The sequence below is a fragment of the Salvelinus namaycush genome, chromosome 6 (assembly GCF_016432855.1).
Source record: "Salvelinus namaycush isolate Seneca chromosome 6, SaNama_1.0, whole genome shotgun sequence".
In the NCBI taxonomy this organism is placed as follows: domain Eukaryota; kingdom Metazoa; phylum Chordata; class Actinopteri; order Salmoniformes; family Salmonidae; genus Salvelinus; species Salvelinus namaycush.
Window position 1 is genome coordinate 27,550,442 of NC_052312.1, and position 19,489 is coordinate 27,569,930.

General features: G+C 41.5%; 1 protein-coding gene across 1 annotated transcript; it reads right to left on the bottom strand.

The window, feature by feature from the left end:
• Window positions 1-2,800: 2,800 nt before the first annotated feature.
• Window positions 2,801-6,321, bottom strand: LOC120049833 (cyclin-dependent kinase inhibitor 1B-like). The gene is made up of 3 exons (XM_038996287.1): window positions 5,364-6,321; window positions 4,794-4,952; window positions 2,801-4,282 (listed from the first exon to the last, which is right to left on the bottom strand). The coding sequence occupies exons 1-2, from the start codon at window positions 5,830-5,832 to the stop codon at window positions 4,843-4,845; spliced, it is 579 nt and encodes a 192-aa protein (XP_038852215.1). The 5' UTR covers window positions 5,833-6,321; the 3' UTR covers window positions 2,801-4,282; window positions 4,794-4,842.
• Window positions 6,322-19,489: the final 13,168 nt, after the last annotated feature.

The window sequence follows — 19,489 nt, forward strand, 5'->3', positions numbered from 1 at the left end:
CAGTCCTGTGTGGCCCAAACGCTGACACAGGAACAAACACCCACAAAACACAAGTGAAACCCAGGCTGCCTTAGTATGATTCTCAATCAGGGACAACGATAGACACCTGTCTCTGATTGAGAATCATACCAGGCCGAACACAAAATCCCAACGTAGAAATAGAAAACATAGACTGCCCACCCAAAACTCACGCCCTGACCAATAAACACATACCAAACAAGAGAAAACAGGTCAGGAACGTGACAACAGGGGATAATGGGGAAGATGGGCATCACTTGGAGGGGGATGGAGACCATCATAAAGACAGATTAAACAGATCAGGGTGTGATACCAAATAGGGCTATCTTCTGTATACCACCCCTACCTTGTCATAACACAACTGATTGGCTCAAATGCATTAAGAAAAAGAAATGCCACAAATGTACTTTTAACAAGGCACACATGTTAATTGAAATGCATTCCAGGTGACTACCTCATGAAGCTGGTTGAGAGAATGCCAAGAGTGTGCAAAGCTTTCATCAAGGCAAAGGGTGGCTACTTTGAAGAATCTCAAATATAAAATATATTTTGATTTGTTTAACACTTTTTTGGTTACTACATGATTCCATATGTGTTATTTTATAGTTTTGATGTCTTCACTACTATTCTACAATCTAGAAAATAGTAAAAATAAAGAAAATCCCTTGGTATGTCCAAACTTTTGACTGGTACTGTATTGTATGTAGCAGTGTGCTCCATGGGATACAGTATTTTATAGTAGGGTGGGACTAGGTTTTCAGTCAATGATGTTTTCAAAATATTTTTTCCAAATCAAAAGAAAAACTTTGACAGCTCCCAGTTACCCATATGAATAGTGAGGCATTTTACAGTCTTGTTTGTGCCAATAGTTATGTAGTCCAATCTGGCATAGTAGCAACATTGTAGTGAAGAGAGAGTCATAATACCAATAAATTGTGTTTCTTTCTTCTGAGAGAGATATACAATACACACTACTTCTTTAAATAAGTGCTTGTTTTTAGCTTGAATATCAAATTCAGATTAACCAGAAATATGTGAACGGCCTCCACCACAGTGGCTTCCTAGAAATTCGGCATCAACAACAATAACAACAGTGATGTGGTCGTCTTTTTACTACAGCCTATTACAAGGTCAGACAGTGTAAACTCATTACTACAGTACCCTACTGTATGCAATGTTTGCCATTCCTATTTAGACCATTTTCACTCCATAAACAATTGACAGTACCACTAAATATTGGATAAACGTACCAATGCAGAATAACGACTAACTAGCGATTGCAGAATATGATCCGGGCATTACATGTATGTACACTACACACACAGGTGTTATAACTGTGCTGTAAACTAATCTATTCTATTCCTCCATGTGACTGCCAACCTAAAGTTGTTTTTCCTCTCCTCTTCTGTAAGTGGTTTTGGAAGGACAGTAGGAGGCCCCCTTTCCTCTGGTCTTAAAAAATATCCCAATGCCACAGGGCAGTGATTGGGGACATTGCTCTGTGTAGGGTGTCGTCTTTCGGATGGGACGTTAAACGGGTGTCTTGACTTTCTGTGGTCACTAAAGATCCCGTGGCACTTATCGTAAGAGTAGAGGTCTTGATCCAGGTGTCCTGGCTAAATTCCCAATCTGGCCCTCATACCATCACGGTCACCTAATCATACCCAGTTTACAATTGGCTCATTCATCCCCCCTCCTCCCCCTGTAACGTTGTTGCTGTAAATGAGAATGTGTTCTCAGTCAATTTACCTGGTAAAATAAGGGTTAAAAATAATAATAATTCCCTCTATGCACACATCACTGTTGTAATTTTCTTCCACATATCTTTCGCTTACTTTCACTGTAAAAGGAGGTCATTACAGGGACAGTTCTATTCACATTTACACTGTACTACTCCTGCTCTTATGAGCAAGAGGCACTCCAGTCCTGCCAGCGAATGAAAGTACTTAGGGGTGTGCTCCTCGAAAAGAACATGCTGTCCTGACCTAAATTAACTCTGTTCAAACCTGGCTGCAGTGAAAGCCAACCTAAGTGGCTGTCAGAAGTGGTGTGCTTTTCTTAATGCGTGCCTGATTGGAGAAAGCGAGTGTCAATAACATACTTTTTCCACCCGTACTGTAGAACAGGATGTGCCATGACTATGCGTGTTGTTTTTAAGTCGAGAGTCGGTGCAAACTCCAAAAGAGAGAATTTGCGTGTTGTATTTAAATCCAGAGTCGGTGCAAACTCCAAAAGAGAAAATGGGGCGTAAATCAGCTCAAGATGTGTAATAGTGAGAGTTGTGCGTAATTGTTTTGATACCACATGAGAAATGTGTATATTGCGATGGTTGTAAAGTATCCTAGACACACTAGTTTGGTTTGCACATTACAAATGAGGTTGGTTACCTTCTCTCTGCAGCGCGAGTTACGTGTAATCGAAGTAAAAAGTATTTCTTTTTTTGCACATTCTCTTGAGCATGTCTCGTGGAATCTATGGCAATTTCAATTCTAAAGAATCTCTTCACTCAATAAACAGTAACATCATGCATTTTTTCAACTGTAGCATTATGCATAGATAAAAAAGCTGCAACTAGTCGTTGCTCTCACGTCCTGCTGCACAACAATCATTTCTGGGTGACTAGTCTATACGTGTGTTTTTACACATTATCAACCATATCTAATAACTAATACCTTTACTAGCCTACTGCCGAGGTTGGCCCTGGCACACTATAGCCTAAATGTATAGCATACTGTGACAATGTTGACATATGGAGGAAAATGAATGTGCCCATAATACGCAATTCTGAAAATAATAAATAAGTCACTTTTTATTTAACCCAATATAGGTTTTTTTTATCAAATGATTGCCGGTTTCAGAGACACAATACAAAATATACAGGTATATTTTTAATCAGGCTCAGTTTTGCAACCTTTTGTATCCAAAAACATTTTTTTAAGTATTTACATAACAATGCTCAAAAAATGTCACTTTGGATATCAATACAACCACAAAAACCTGAACAAAAATAAGTTACTATAATTTTTACAAGGAAAAATACACAGGTATACTTCAACGTTTTATACAGACATACTGTACATGCAGTATAGCTTTGTCTTTTATCTGTCTGTCCTCCTCAAAGATGATAATTATTTCCTTTGTGTGGTCTATATAGTGCCATGTCATGCTCAACATGAAGTCAACACACAATAAGAGGCAAATCATTGATTCACATATTTATGTTTGAAAAGTGCCCAGTGGTTACAACACATCTGAGAGTGTAGGCTACTCTGGTCAAACTGGACCACATTATGAATAAGTTAAAGGAAACCAACTGATTTTAGGGTGGCATAAAAATAATTAATACTTCAAAATGGGAACTCATTATTTCAAACTTTTACCAATAATTTCTAACTATGCCATGAATAAGGCCTAATCATTTAATAATTTCTCCATAAAAATAAGACAATTGTTGAAACTTTGGCAGGATCTTTCCCTTTCGCAGTAGGAAAACTTAATAAAAAAAATATAATATATTATTATTTGCATGTAAACTTGTATCTAGTTAGGTCATGTAACATACTGATTGACAGTATGACCTTAGTGTAGCGTTGGGTCAGTTACATTCAAATTCAGTCAACTCAGGAAGTAAACAAAAATTCCAAATATTTTCTCTCATTGAAAAACATTGAGGAAAATTGGAATTGGAATGACTTTCAGTTTACTTCATCAATTGAAATAGAATTGACCCTAACCCTAATGACCAGCTTTTGAATAATATGCCTTCAAACTATGTACTACCACTGAACACTGAATAAAGCCACAAAATAGAAACAATTGATTCTTTGAAGAGATACTCTCAAAAACCCTGACTAGAAATAATATGCATGTATAACTATCAATTATACCTGAACAAGGATATCATATGACCACTTTTACAAACAAACAATATTTTTTTGAAAACTGCACAGCAATTCTTCAAGACACGTATTTTATCAACATAATAATATTATGTTTTATGTGCTACATATGAAACATAGGTAGTTAAAATAAAACTGAGCAAAAAGGGAAAAACATCCAATTTTGCACACTGCTACATTTTCTGCTTTTGAGGCGATTGGATTAAATTGAGTGCCAAAACTTTAGTGTAAATATTCAGTGCTTGCACAGCCTCCCTCCCTCCTATAAAGGCAGGCCATTTTGTATCATGTCTTCTCTTCTTTCCCTCTTCTCTTCTTCAGGTCCTGAAGTACAGTATTTAACGAAAAAGGAGAACTTCTCAGCGCTGTGGGGAAAACAAATTCATATTAGCTCTGTTCACAGAAGGGGTTATGGGTACATAGCCTAAAGGTTATAACACATGCATAGTAAAGACAGTTTAGTTGTCCAGTATCATGCATTGTGTATTCTGCTGAAGCAAGAAAACAGTGCAAAAGTGTACATTAAATGTCAACATGTCACTCAAGACTGAATTCTGCAGAGAGAGAGCAGCATCTTGAAGAGCTCATTCTCTTGAAAACAGCCCTTCCTCATGCAAAGCCTGCTGATGAAGTGTTACTACTGTTCTGCACTTGCACTAGGCTTGCTTAAGTTAATATTAGACCAGATAGCTGGGGCGTTTACCAAAGTGTGTCATCTACACGTTTTAACATCTCACTAAGGCTTAACAGCTGAAATGCTAATGTTTATAATAAGGTTATTAGAACAACCTGGTTATGCTCCAGGACATTCTAATTCCACATGAACAAATAACATTATTCAGAGGTTATGTTATTCACACATCATTTCACACTCACCTGACAGTATACATTGGAAATGCATGATGATGAAGTTCTTATCTTGGTATTAGTGTTCATGTGTCCTGGAATCGTTTTTGCTGGGTGTCTGTTCTACTGACTTTGACACAACTGCATCCTTTTCACTCGAATGTGACTTTTTACCAGTACTTTGGGGTTCTGAAAAACACAATTTAAAGATATGTCAGTAAACAGTTTATCGCCAAAAAGCTAATTTCCCGCCCTGTTGAATAGTTCATAAATTAAGTTTATCAGCCAAGTGGTTACATAATCAGGGTATTCATTAGGTCAGAGCAGAACAAACATTCAAAACACAAGACGAGGAAGAAATCAAAGTGTTAAATAGCTTGACACACAAAGCGTGTCTTTCTGGAAAGTAAGTAAGTGTCGACGGAATCTATAAATGAGGGGTACAACGTATAGGCTTTTAGCGACATTGTACGATACAATTTCGCAGATTGTAACAATTTAATTCGACTGTGGCATATTGTGCGATGGAGACTAGCTGAATTGTTTTCGATTGGTTAACTCTAAAATCCTCAAGTCAATTTTCAAAACTGCATCATTTACCTGGATGTGCAGGTCTTTTCCTTGCCAGGTTGTGAGAGTGGTGACAATGCGTCGTCTGCTTCTCGCTCTTCTCAGTCTCCTCGGATAGCTCAACCCCGTTCGTAGGACAGCTCGGTCGGACTCGGTAATCATGATTCCCGTTATGGTCCACATTTCCAGAGGGCCAGACTCGCTTGTGAGGCGGTCTGCTGTAAAAGTCAGGCAGGTCACTGCTTTTCATGGGTTCCCATTTATAATCTCCCTGGGAAAGGGGCTTGTCGTTTAGGAAATCATAATTCCATTTGTCAATAGAAGCCTTCTCCATCTCTTTCATTTGAACCAAACACTCCCTCCTAAATTCGTCGTGATCTACCGATCCGAAAAGATTTCTGCGAATCCGGTGCTTCGTGTGATCCGTCGGACGCAGATCCACCCTTTCCAACGTCGGACTCCCATTCGAAAGACTAACATTTGACATGTTGTTGCACATATGAAAACGACCATAAATCGCGACAGTTTACCAGAAAAAAACAAGTATTCCTTTTAAATAAGAGACCTGAAACACAAGTTAGAGACGCATGCATAGCATCCGTAAAACAGCCAACGTGATTCCCCCTCCAAGCAAAAAACAATCTGCCCGAATAGTGAAAGCTTAGTTCTGTTGGTTGTTTTCTGCCGTTTGACTACGGAGCTAAATCTTCAGTACTGTACCAAAGGTGATGGATATACTGACAAGATACATGTTTCTCCGCCACAATGGGAGTCGTTGTCCACAAAGCGGCACCGCAGGCTGTCTAGCTCCCGCCTACCCTTTCTTTGGATTGGTGAATACATCTCATTATTGTAATATATTTCTAAATATTCGATGAGGGTTGTTGACGTCAACCGCCTCTACTGAATGGAGAGAGATGTTATGATTCGAGCCTCATTTCATTAATATGCATAGCCATCTGAAGACAACTCCAATATAAAGTGTTTTTCCTTAAGGTTGCTGGTATGTCACGTCTTTCTTATAAATGTATATTCAATCAAATAAACCTCACTTAGAAAATAATCCATACATTTTTTTGTTGACCAAATTCGACATTTTTATTGACCTCCATAAAAATCGCTTTGCTTGGTGGGCGAAACAACGAAAAACGTCCCCTGCTGAAAGGAGACATGTTTTTTGCGGAGTTGGGCCTCTCTTCCTCTCGCTGGCTGTTATGGAAATCACCAGCGGCGACCGCTGGGCGATGACTAATCATATTGAGTGGTTCCCATGACGAATTTGACGCTATGCGACCCAAGGTTGGAGACCTTCTTCAGCAAAGATGGCTGACAAAAATACTTGTATGGAAGCAAATGTAGGTAATTATAACGTAATTAAACGGGACGTTTTTCGTTGTTTCGCCCACCAAGCAAAGCGATTTTCATGGAGGTCAATAAAAATGTCGAATTTGGTCAACAAAAAAATGTATGGATTATTTTCTAAGTGAGGTTTATTTGATTGAATATACATTTATAAGAAAGACGTGACATACCAGCAACCTTAAGGAAAAACACTTTATATTGGAGTTGTCTTCAGATGGCTATGCATATTAATGAAATGAGGTAGAGACGAGTCACGCAAAAAAAAATTACAGTTGAAAGGAATATGTTATTTGATGTAGAGACAACCGATGATGTATATTTTTTTGTCAGAAAGTTAATTAACGAAAACCCATATTTAGCAAGCTAGCGGACTAGCTAACATTAGCCAGCTAGCTACATAGCTTTATGGGTGTTGTGACGTCATGAGTATGAAATTGAGGGTGGGTGTAATTTGTGGAACGTTCCAACAGGAATCTGTTCCAAAAACTTCGGAAAGTACAAGGTTGCCAACAAACAACGCATACAAATTAGCATGATCAATTCACATAGCTAACCAACGTTAGCTGCCGAATAGGCATCAACTCACCATGAAGTTTGTTCTTAATGTTTGTCCATAGGCTAGCAGAGTAAGGACAGACATTTTTCGGAATAAAGGTGGTGAGTGAAAAACAATGACATAGCCCACTCTCTACCCGGTATCGTATTCTGCCGCTATACAACTTTGTATGCGTTGATTGTTGGCAACCTTATTTACAATGTTTTTGGAACACATTCCTGTTGGAATGTTCCACAAATTATACCCACCCTGAAATTGTAATTTGTGTTGTTTAATGTTTTAGGGACTCCTGAGAAAACCAGCAAACCAGGCTGTCGTCTTGTGAATGAGTGGATGTAACGAATCTATCTAGCTAAAGCATTTACTGCAAATTTAATGTACAATTTTGTACGCTTGCCTTGCTGATATTTCCCATGCAATGCAGCTGAAGTAACGTAGCTAGCTAAATTGTTTCTTGCTTATTGTGAAGTGGAGGATACAAATACCTGTATGCCTATGGATGTGTAGCTAGATAGCCGATCTGTGTATGGACCCTAAAACGTTTGGTAACCTAGCTATGAACCTCAGCTATCATAGCCTGTTGTATCGACTTCAAAAGATTCTGAATGGCATTAATAAAGCCTATGAATTGAGTAGAATATAATATAACTTTGTGCCAAGGATGCAAATCCTATATACATGTAGCTATTAACAAGCATGAGATCCCTACATTGCTGCCTGTACATTAAATATATTCACTGATCATGTATTCTACCTTGGCAAATAAAGGTGCGGTTCAGGTATTAATGTCTGTGAGACATTCTTTTTCCGTCATATCTAATACCAGGAGTATCAAACTCCATTCTTTGAATGATGCTGTGTCTGCATGTATGTATTACAATTATACACTTAAACAGTGTTTACCAATCCTGGTCCTGGGACATCAATGGTTATACATTGTAACTATGCAATATACTAGAAACATGATTTAAGTAAAGGCTGATTTGTAATTCAAATATACAGGGAAAAAAACTACACTACACTTCCTATGCATCATGTAAATATTCTAAAACCGGTTCATCTCAATATCTAACTCCCTTCATCTGCATTGATCTGAGGACACAGAATAGGTGTAGTATTATATCAAATGAGAGACTTCATTTCAACCAGTAGAGAATGTGAAACACTTTATTGAAAGAAGTTCATTATCCAAGTGTTCCAAATACATAATACATGCATTATCAATATTATAATTGTAATATGATATTACAAACACAAGTTCAATCTGTACTTCAATGCACATCTGCTGTTCATTATAAAAACAGAGGAAGACAGAGGTGTGAGAGTGTAAAAGAAAGAAAGGGAAAGAGGTAAGAGCAGAGGAGTCAAAAGGAACAGGGAAGACAGCATATGATTGATGAATTAGTGCTACCCTAATGTTCTCTGAGTTCATCACAATTACATACTGTAATAGTGTCTCTAGCAGTGTCTCTTAACAGCCTTAGGCCCCCAGTTGGCCCGAAGGTTATCTTAAGAGCGGGTGAGCTGGCGATGACGGGACTGGGGGTTGGCTTCTTCTCCCACATCAAAACATATCTGCAGATGAGAGACAGATGAAGAGATATAATTTTAAAAAACAAGGCTTAATCATGCTAACACTGTCAGTTATCATAATCATCAGGAGGTGAAATGCAAAACTGACCTTGGATGATTAACTCTGGGACTAGTACATCTCTCTGTATTTCAATGTAAAGCATGTCTTTAATAATACTTCCTGTTGACCCGACCAAGTGACCTCTCACCTCTGATCATGCTGTGCCCTCTATGTAACCAGTTCAGATGTGGGTGGGGTTCACCAACATAGCTGATATAACCTAGAGGATTTAGGGAGAAGGGAGGAGAGGGATGAAGTGAAGGAGAGAGACTGTTATTGACAAAATAAGGTAGTTAAAGAGACAGTGTTCAACAGGAATCTGTGTGTGTGTGTGGTCTCACCTGGTCTCCACAATAAGTGGCTGCAGTGTACTTTATACTGAAAAACATGCACAGACACACAAGGACAAAAAATATAGCGTAGTTATATAAATATATAAAAATGAAGTGTCTTACTATTCTCCATGGTTGGTCCTCTTGCCTATCCTTTGAAGGTGGAAGGAGCCACGGTTATACACCTGAGCCTGCTTACTGCACAACCCATCAATGAGATTGATACACAAGTATGTAGGTGTGGGTTATAGGGTGTCTAATTGTTCTAAATGTTTTCAATATGGGTGACTCTTAAAAGAGCCTGTTTTGTTTTTGTACATCACCCATACCAGAACAGCACCCTCACCTGAGAAGTAGAAATCAAAAGGAGAGAAACTGTGAATTTAATAACTGCAGTTGACATAGCTAAGTAAATGAAATAATACTCTTAAGAGCCATACACATTGCAATAAAAGAGCATTTGGTTGTGCATAGTGTAGTCTATGATGTTGCCAGGGAACAGCACCCTCTTTGAAGAAGTAGGAGGTGAAGATCTACCCCACACAGATTGCCTCCAGTGCTGTGTTGTTGGCCCCCATCCTTGAAACGTCCTGCAGAGCAGTAGACCTCTCCTCAGGCACACGGTGGCGAGCTCCAGATCCCATCCTGGTCCTCGTGTCCATACTCATGAAGTTATGCAGGACACAGGTAGCATTCACATGCCTGAATTCCCCTTGGAGGCAGTCCCAGATGGCCATGGTGACCAAACCTTTCAGTGTCCTACATGGTAACTGTAGGCAAATGTTTTGAAGGTATCTCCAGTTACAAGGTATCGATAGGAATATGGAAGATAATGTCATTTTTTGAATTTTACATCACCAGGTCATTGTGGATTACCAAAGTATAATATCCCTTATAACAAATCATGATAACACTGGATAGATAAATGCATGTGCATGTGACAATAGCAGGATCATATCAAGGATAGCATCACAAATGAATACATAATTACCACTTGAAGCTTGGTGATACGTTGATCATTTGAATCAGCTGTGTAGTGCTAAAGCAAAAACGTGCACCCCTTTGAGTCCCCAGAACCAGGACTGAGAACCACTGCTCTTCATTGGGACTTCATCTGCAGACAGGCATTCACAGCTCTCTGTATCTAAAGACAGAAAACCTCACAAGAAACAGACTTCATTATACTCAATTAGACCGCACTGAATATTATTTTACTGTTCTCAGTCCTCACTTCTAGGGACTACACAAAAGTACCTGCCCTATCCAAAATAGCCTACTCTCTCACTTTGACAGTTGGGGCTGCTATCCTTTACCCTCCTCCATGGCTGTTAGCTAGCTACTGTAGTATCTGGGATCTACATCTGTTTATATGAGTTACTATGCTGTTACTAAGCGGTGATGTATTACGACAGTGTTACGTTACTACACCTAATAGGAAATGCACATGCGCACTAGTGTGCCCGGGAACTGTAGAGCTTGAGAGGTTTGGACTAAACGAAAACTAACTGTACTCCCGTCTCCTGTCTGGTCATTTCTCCACAACACAAATATTACAGTGGCGACGAGGTGATTACACTTCTTTAACGGACATTGCTTGAAGGGAAGAATGTTGCGTGAGTAATGAAACTCAAAATAATTATGTAATTCGTCAGTTATTTTTTATTTTATTTTCGCCAGTAAAAAAAGGCTAAGCACTGGTACAGTTGTTCAGGAGCTGCCAAGTAGCAAGACTATTGGAGTCCAGAATAGCGACACTGCCCTCTGGTGGTTAAAAAAAAAAACTCATTGAACCCATTGAAATTAGGCGATCTCAGTGGAAAAATATTGTCAAGAAGAAAAAAAAAGGAAGAAGGAACGTAACATGGTGTGTACATTATTACAAAGGAGTGCAGTGAATGAAGTAATTGCAGAAACTTCTGAAGTGAAGAATTAGATGAAAATTAAGAAAATTAAGGAATAAGGAAACTGAACAATTAACTGTGAAAATGGCAACCATTGGTCGAGTACCAGAGTTTGAGGCTACAAAAGAGGATTTTGATTCCTATTTGGAGCGTTTTGAGCGTTGGCTGGCTGCAAATGAAATCAAAGATGAAAAGAAAGCAGACGTATTTCTCTGTGTTTTGGGTCCAACTGAGTATGGATTGCTGAAAGGTCTCATTGAACCAATAAAAGCAGTGGAGTTGAACTATGCAGAACTGACTGAAACTCTTTCAATGCATTTCAAGCCTAAGCCAATTCTCATTGCAGAACGTTTCAGATTTTACCAACGTCACCAGAGTCAAGGGGAAACCGTGGCTGACTACATCCTTGCTTTGAAAAGGCTGGCAAGTACATGTGAGTTTGCACAATTTCTTGATGATGCTCTTCGAGACAAGTTTGTATGTGGTCTCACAGGTGAAGCATATCACAGAAGGCTTCTGTCAGAGAAGGACCTGACCTTTCGGAAAGCCTGTGATATCGCACTTGGACTCGAGCTTGCCCACAGGGATACTATTGAGCTAATCGGGATATGCAGAACGTCAGAAAGGTGTTCACAAGGTCAGTGATGCACGTGGTGAAAAAGGCTCACAAAAGTCACACTTTTCTCAGTCCCGTCCTCAAGGTTACACAAGAACAAAGCAGCCCACATATCAAAGGTCTAAGCCAAGTTGCTACAGATGTGGGGGAGATAATCATCAGCACAGTGAATGTCGATTCCAAAATGTAAAGTGCCACAATTGTGTTAAGGTTGGACATTTACAGAAAGTGTGTAAAGCCTCAAAACGCACAGCAAGAGTGCACAAAGTGTCAGACACAGCACAAGAAGAGGAAGGTACAACTGAAACAGTATTGGAACTGTTCACAGTGTACACAGCTCAACAACAAAACAATGGAATCTATCTCAACATGGAGTTAGCGGGAAAACCAGTAAAAATGCAGCTGGACACCAGAGCGTCTGTATCTCTGGTCCCAGAGAGACTCTACAAAGAAAAACTGAAAGAGTGCCCTCTTCAGCCAGCGTCCATCCGCCTTTCTTCATACATTGGTGACACTATTCCTGTGTTAGGGCAGATCCAGGTACCAGTCCGGTATGAGGGGAAGGAGTGGACGCTACCGCTTGTCATTGTTAAAGGAGAAAAATCAGCCTTGCTAGGCAGAAACTGGCTACAAAAGATCAAGTTGAACTGGGGAGAAATCTTCAGTCTGAGAAAGGACAAACCAGTGAGTCAGGCTTCAATATTCCCAGTGAAGAAGTTTTAGGTTGTAGTTATAGGAATTATGACGCGTCGACTATTTCTCTCTATACCATTTGTATTTCATATACCTTTGACTATTGGATGTTCATATAGGCACTTTAGTATTGCCAGGCTAATCTCGAGAGTTGATAGGCTTGAAGTCAAACAGCGCTGTGCTTCAAGCATTGCTAAGAGCTGTTGGAAAAACGCAGTAAAGCGCTGTTTGAATGAATGCTTACGAGCCTGCTGCTGCCTACCACCGCTCAGTCAGACTGCTCTATCAAATATGAAATCATAGACTTAATTATAAAATAATAAACACAGAAATACAAGCCTTTGGTCATTAATATGTTCAAATCCGGAAACTATCATTTAAAAAACAAAACGTTTATTCTTTCAATGAAATACGGAACCGTTACGTATTTTATCGAACAGGTGGCAACCCTAAGTCTAAATATTGCAGTTACATTGCACAACCTTCAATGTTATGTTATAATTATGTAAAATTCAGGCAAATTAATTACGGTCTTCACACAGTTCGCAACGAGCCAGGCGGCCCAAACTGTTGCATATACCCTGACTCTGTTTGTACTGAACGCAAGAGAAGTGACACAATTTCCCTAGTTAATAGTGCCTGCTAACATTAATTTATTTTAACTAAATATGCAGGTTTAAAAAAATATACTTCTGTGTATTGATTTTAAGAAAGGCACTGATGTTTATGGTTAGGTACATTTGTGAAACGATTGTGCTTTTTTTGCAAATGTGCTTTTGTTAAATCATCACCCGTTTTGCAAAGTTGAAGTACGCTGTAATTCGATGATAAATTAACAGGCACCGCATTGATTATATGCAACGCAGGACTGGTTAACCTAGTAATATCAACTATGTGTAGTTAACTAGTGATTATGTGAAGATTGATTGTTTTTTATAAGATAAGTTTAATGCTAGCTAGCAACTTACCATGGCTCTGTAACGTCCTGACCAGAGTTCTTATGTGTTGTGCTTGTTTTAGTGTTGGTCAGGACGTGAGCTGGGTGGGCATTCTATGTTGTGTGTCTAGTTTGTCTGTTTCTGTGTTCAGCCTAATATGGTTCTCAATCAGAGGCAGCTGTCAATCGTTGTCCCTGATTGAGAATCATATATAGGTGGCTTGTTTTGTGTTGGGGATTTTGTGGGTGGTTGTCTCCTGTGTCAGTGTTTGTGCCACACGGGACTGTGACGGTTAGTACGTTTGTTGTTTTGTATTCTTGTCTAGTTTTCATGTCATTAAATTATGGAAACTTACCACGCTGCACATTGGTCCTCCGATCCTTCTCGCCTCTCCTCGTCCGAGGAGGAGGAAGAGCTAGACTGCCGTTACAGGTTCCTTGCAGCCACAAGGTCCAGTTGACGCTGCACTCGCGTAACAGGTGGTCAGCCTGCCACGCAGTTTCCTTGTGGATTGCAATGTAATCGGGCATAATCGGCATCCAAAAAGGCCGATTACTGATTGTTATGAAAACTTGAAATCGGCTCTAATTAATCGGCCATGCCGACTAATCGGTCGACCAGTACTATGTAGTACTGTGCGCCTCCCATAGTCTGTTCTGGACTTGGGGACTGTGAAGAGACTCTCTTGTGGCATGTCTTCTGGGATATGCATGGATGTACGAGCTGTGTGCCAGGGGTTTAGACAGACAGGTGCATTCAACATGTCAATACTTCTCATAAATACAAGTAGTGATTAAGTCAATCTCTCCTCCACTTTCAGCCAGGAGAAGGAGAGATTGACATGCATATTATTCATATCAGCTCTGTGTACATCCAAGGGCCAGCCATGCTGCCCTGTTCTAAGCCAATTTGCAATTTTTCTAAGTCCTTTTTTGTGGCACCTGACCACACATGTTAAGAAGGCAGAGCAGTGCTTTATTATGGACATACTTCTCCCCATCTTAGCTACTTTTGTAGTTCCAACCATTTTTTAGTTTCAACCATTTCTCCCAAAACAGAAACGTGTCTATCCCAGAGGCGTATATGACAAGTGACCGACAGGAGAGAGTGTCACCCTAAGTGGGAATACTACTCGGGTCACCTGACCCCAAGGCAAGCACGCTAACCACAACCCCGAGAGATATATCCTAATTGAAAGGCTAGAGATTTTCCTTCCTGAAGTACCTCTCTTTAACTTCTTATGGCTGCAAGGGGCAGTATTGAGTAGCCAGTTAAATCGTGCCCATTTCAAACGGCCTCGTACTCAATTCTTGCTCGTACAATATGCATATTATTATTACTATTGGATAGAAAACACTCTCTAGTTTCTAAAACCGTTTGAATTATTTCTCTGAGTGAAACAGAAGTCATTCTGCAGCACACTTCCTGACCAGGAAGTGGAATGTCAGAAATCGATGCTCTGTTCAACTTCCTGCCTATACATGGGCATGATACGTAAGAGTCTACATACACTTCATACACCTTCCCCTGGTTGTCAAGAGGCGGTGAGAGAAAAAATTTAGTGTTTATCTTGGTCTGAGGTGGAATTAAAGCTCTTTGTTTGACGTGACCGTCCATTTCCTGTTTCTGGAGCGCGCGAAAGAGGACATTGATTTGCCTTCTGTTTTGCTCTCGTTATGGACGACTAACATCTCCGTCTTAGATTTTATTTGATACATGTGACCATATCATCGTAACGTATGTTTTTTCAATATAGTTTAATCAGATTATTGTAATTTTTTCGGGAGTTTTGCCGTGTTCCGTTCTCTGACTTTGTTGACGTTGGAGTGATCCGTGCCACTTGGCAAGTGCCCATGCTAAATGAAGAGGGATATTTGCCGTTCCAGATCAAAACAACGACTGTTCTGGACAAAGGACACCTTGTCCAACATTCTGACGGAAGATCACCAAAAGTAAGAAACATTTTATGATGCTATTTCTAATATCTGTCGTGCATGTGAACTGGTCGTGGGCACCCAAGTGTTTCTGGCTATTGTGGCTACGCTAATATAACGCTACATTTTGTTTTCGCTGTAAAACATTTAATAAATCGGAAATATTGTCTGGAATCACAAGATGCCTGTCTTTCAATTGCTGTACACTATGTATTTTTCAGAAATGTTTTATGATGAGTAATTAGGTATTTGACGTTGGTGTCTGTAAATATTATGGCTGCTTTCGGTGCAATTTCTGATTGTAGCTGAAATGTAAACTATGATTTATACCTGAAATATGCAAATTTTTCGAACAAAACATATGCTATACAATAAATATGTTATCAGACTGTCATCTGATGAAGTTGTTTCTTGGTTAGTGGCTATTTATATCTTTATTTGGTCGAATTTGTGATAGCTACTGATGGAGTAAAAAACTGATGGAGTAAGAATAGTGGTGTCTTTTGCTAACGTGGTTAGCTAATAGATTTACATATTGTGTCTTCCCTGTAAAACATTTTAAAAATCGGACATGTTGGCTTGATTCACAAGATGTGTACCTTTCATCTGGTGTCTTGGACTTGTTAATGTGTGAAAGTTAAATATTTAAAAAAAATATCTTTTGAATTTCGCGCCCTGCACTTGAGCTGGATGTTGTCATAAGTGTACCGGTGTCGGGCTGCAGCCCAAACAGGTTAATTTGTCTCTTGCAGAAATCATGAAACACCCGTCTGTGATGGCTGCTTCTTTTTGGCGAGTTCAGCTTGAATCTGCTTGAATCTGGTCCAAGTGTATGTCCACACACTGCATGCAGAATCGCTTGGTGTAGAAAAGACTGCAGCCCTGGAAGAGAAACAAAAATAGTAACAAACACATTAAGCAAGCACACTATCCCTGCCATGAAGTTATGGCATGTAGAACCTGGGGTGTATTCACTAGGAACCAACGTTTTCCGTTTGCAACGATTTGGACTAATGATTACACCTCAGAGGTGTATTCATTACATCTTGCAATGGAAACTGTTTACCGTTTAAGAATCAAATGGAACAAACGGAACAAAATGGGGAGGGACCTACCTGAATTTATCCAATAAAAACTAATTTTTGATGCAAAATGTTTTCTGTTTGGAGTAGGTTGCTACAAGCTTTACTCTGTCGATCAACATGCATGCATGTGCAAGGGCGGAGTATTTTTCTGGGGATGGGGGCAGCGCTCCCTTTTGTCCAGATCATCGTTGCGTTCCACCCAGAGAGGAAGTCCAAGGGTCTTGGGCAGCCAGAATAGCTTACCAAGCAAGAGGGTCCGAGGCACTCTGCCTGTAGCTAGCAACAACATTTGACATTCCAGATCTGGTGTTATATGACATTTTGTTTACAAATACTAGCTAGCTACATGTCTGATACTTGCCAGCCAATAGGGAGGTCAGATACCTGGCAATGTGGTTCAAGGACAACAACCTCTCCCTCAATGTGAGCAAGACAAAGGAGCTGATCGTGGACTACAGACATCTGGCAGATCCTGGCTGACTGGCGGCTCTGGCAGATCCTGGCTGACTGGCGGCTCTGGCAGATCCTGGCTGACTGGCGGCTCTGGCAGATCCTGGCTGACTGACGACTCCGGCAGCTCTGGCGGCTCCTGACTGGCGGGCGGCTCTGGCGGCTCCTGACTGGCGGGCGGCTCTGGCGGCTCCTGACTGGCGGGCGGCTCTGGCGGCTCCGGACAGACGGGCGGCTCAGACGGAGCTGGGCAGACGGGCAGCGCAGGCGGCGCTGGGCAGACGGACAGCTCAGATGGCGCTTGGCAGACGGGCAGCGAAGGCGGCGCTGGGCAGACGGGTAGCTCAGACGGCGCTGGGCAGGCGGACAGCGCAGATGGCGCTGGGCAGACAGGCAGCTCAGACGGCGCTGGGCAGACGGCCGACTCTGACCTGCTGAGGCGCACAGTAGGCCTGGTGCGTGGTGCCGGAACTGGTGGTACCGGGCTGGAGACACGCACCACAGGGCTAGTGCGGGGAGCAGCAACAGGGCGCACAGGGCTCTGGAGACGCACAGGAGGCTTGGTGCGTGGTGTTGGCACTGGTGGTACTGGGCCGAGAACACGCACCTCAGGATGAGTGCAAGAAGCAGGAACAGGACACACCGTGAAGGTGTACTGGAGACCTGGTGTGTATAGCCGGCATCAAATCTTCCGGAACTTTAACACAAGTTTCAGGCTGAGTACAAGGAACTGACACAGGTGGCATCGGACAGCTAACACGCTCCTCAGGGCGAATGCCATGCATACTCTGCCAAACCAACAGCTCTCGCTCTTCACTCTCCTCCAATTTCGTCAACAACTCCTCGAATGTCTCATAATCTCCCCTTCGTTCACTCTCCTCCAATCTGTCCAATAACTCCTCGACAATCTCAGACTCACCCCTCAACTTCGCCGACTGCTCCAAGTGCCCCCCCCCCCCCCCCCAATACATTTTTTGGGCTGTCTCTCGGGCTTCCTACCGTGTCGCCTTGCTGCCTTCATTCGCCGGTATCCCTCCGCACATTGCTCCATAGAATCCCAGGCGGGCTCCGGCACTCTCCCTGGGTCGACCGACCACCTGTCTATTTCCTCCCAGGTAGTGTAACCCAGATCCTCATTCTGCTGCCGAGCTAGCTCCTAAAAACGCCGCCTCTCTGCTTTCGCCGCCTCCAGCTCTGCCTTGGGGCGGCGATATTCCCCAGGCTGTGCCCAGGGTCCTCTCCCGTCTAGGATTTCCTCCCACGTCCAGGAGTCTTGACATCGCTGCTGCTGCTTTTTACCACGCTGCTTGGTCCTGGTTTGGTGGGTGATTCTGTAACGAACGTCGTAATCCTCCTCGTCTGAGGAGGAGCAAGGATCGGACCAAAACGCAGCGTGGTATGTATCCATATTTATTTTAATACTTTTAAACACGAACAAAAACAATAAACAGAACGAAACCAACAACGCTACAGTCCTGAACTTGAGAACATATAAAACATGAATGCACGAACAGGAACAATCACCCACAAACAAACAGTGAACACAGCCTACCTAAATAGGGTTCCCAATCAGAGACAACGTAAAACACCTGCCTCTGATTGAGAACCATATACTTATTTTCCACCATAATTTGCAAATAAATTCATTAAAAATCCTACAATGTGATTTTCTGGATTTTTTTTTCTCATTTTGTGTGTCATAGTTGAAGTGTACCTATGATGAAAATTACAGGCCTCTCTCATCTTTTTAAGTGGGAGAACTTGCACAATTGGTGGCTGACTAAATACTTTTTTGCCCCACTGTATTTTTAAATGCTCTTTATGACAGAATGTTAAAACTTTTTTTTTAAAGTTTGATTTTACTCACCATCACAATTTAAATTATATCACTGCCAAAGTTTTGGCTTGGTGGGTGTAGACTAGATGTCATAGCCATGCATTTCTGGAATATTGTCAGAGCATTACATGCATTTGAGCAAAGATGCAAATGTACACTACATGACCAAAAGTATGTGGACACCTGCTCGTCGAACATCTCATTCCAAAATCATGGGCATTAATATGGAGTTGATCCAGCCTTTGCTGCTATAACAGCCTCCACTCTTCAGGGAAGGCTTTCCACTAGATGTTAGAACATTGCTGCAGGGACTTGCTTCCATTCAGCCACAAGAGCATAAGTGAGGTTGGGCACTGATGTTGGGAGATTAGGCCTGGCTCACAGTCAACGTTCCAATTCATCCCAAATGTGTTCGATGGGGTGGAGGTCAGGGCTCTATGCAGGCTAGTCAAGTTCTTCCACTTAGATCTCGACAAACCATTTCTGTATGAACCTTGCTTTATGCACATGGGCATTGTCATGCTGAAAAAGGAAAGGGCCTTCATAGAGCCCTGACCACCAAACTTCACTAGAGAACCTGGTTCGAGTCCAGGCTCTGTCGCAGCCGGCCACTACCAGGAGACCCATGGGGCAGCGCACAATTGGCCCAGCGTCGTCCGGGTTAGGGGAGGGTTTGGCCGGCAGGGATGTACTTGTCCCATTACGCTCTAGCGACTCCTGTGGCGGGCCGGGCGCATGCACGCTGACACGGTCGTACGGTGTTTCCTCCGACACATTGGTGTGGCTGGCTTCCGGGTTAAGCGGGCATTGTGTCAAGAA

Excerpts from the sequence above, each read along its gene's own strand:
- LOC120049833 (XM_038996287.1), bottom strand. The coding sequence starts at position 5,832 with ATGTGCAACAACATGTCAAATGTTAGTCTTTCGAATGGGAGTCCGACG. Across the intron at positions 4,953-5,363 it reads GAAAAGACCTGCACATCCAG|AACCCCAAAGTACTGGTAAA; the intron begins GTAAATGATGCA and ends TGTGTTTTTCAG.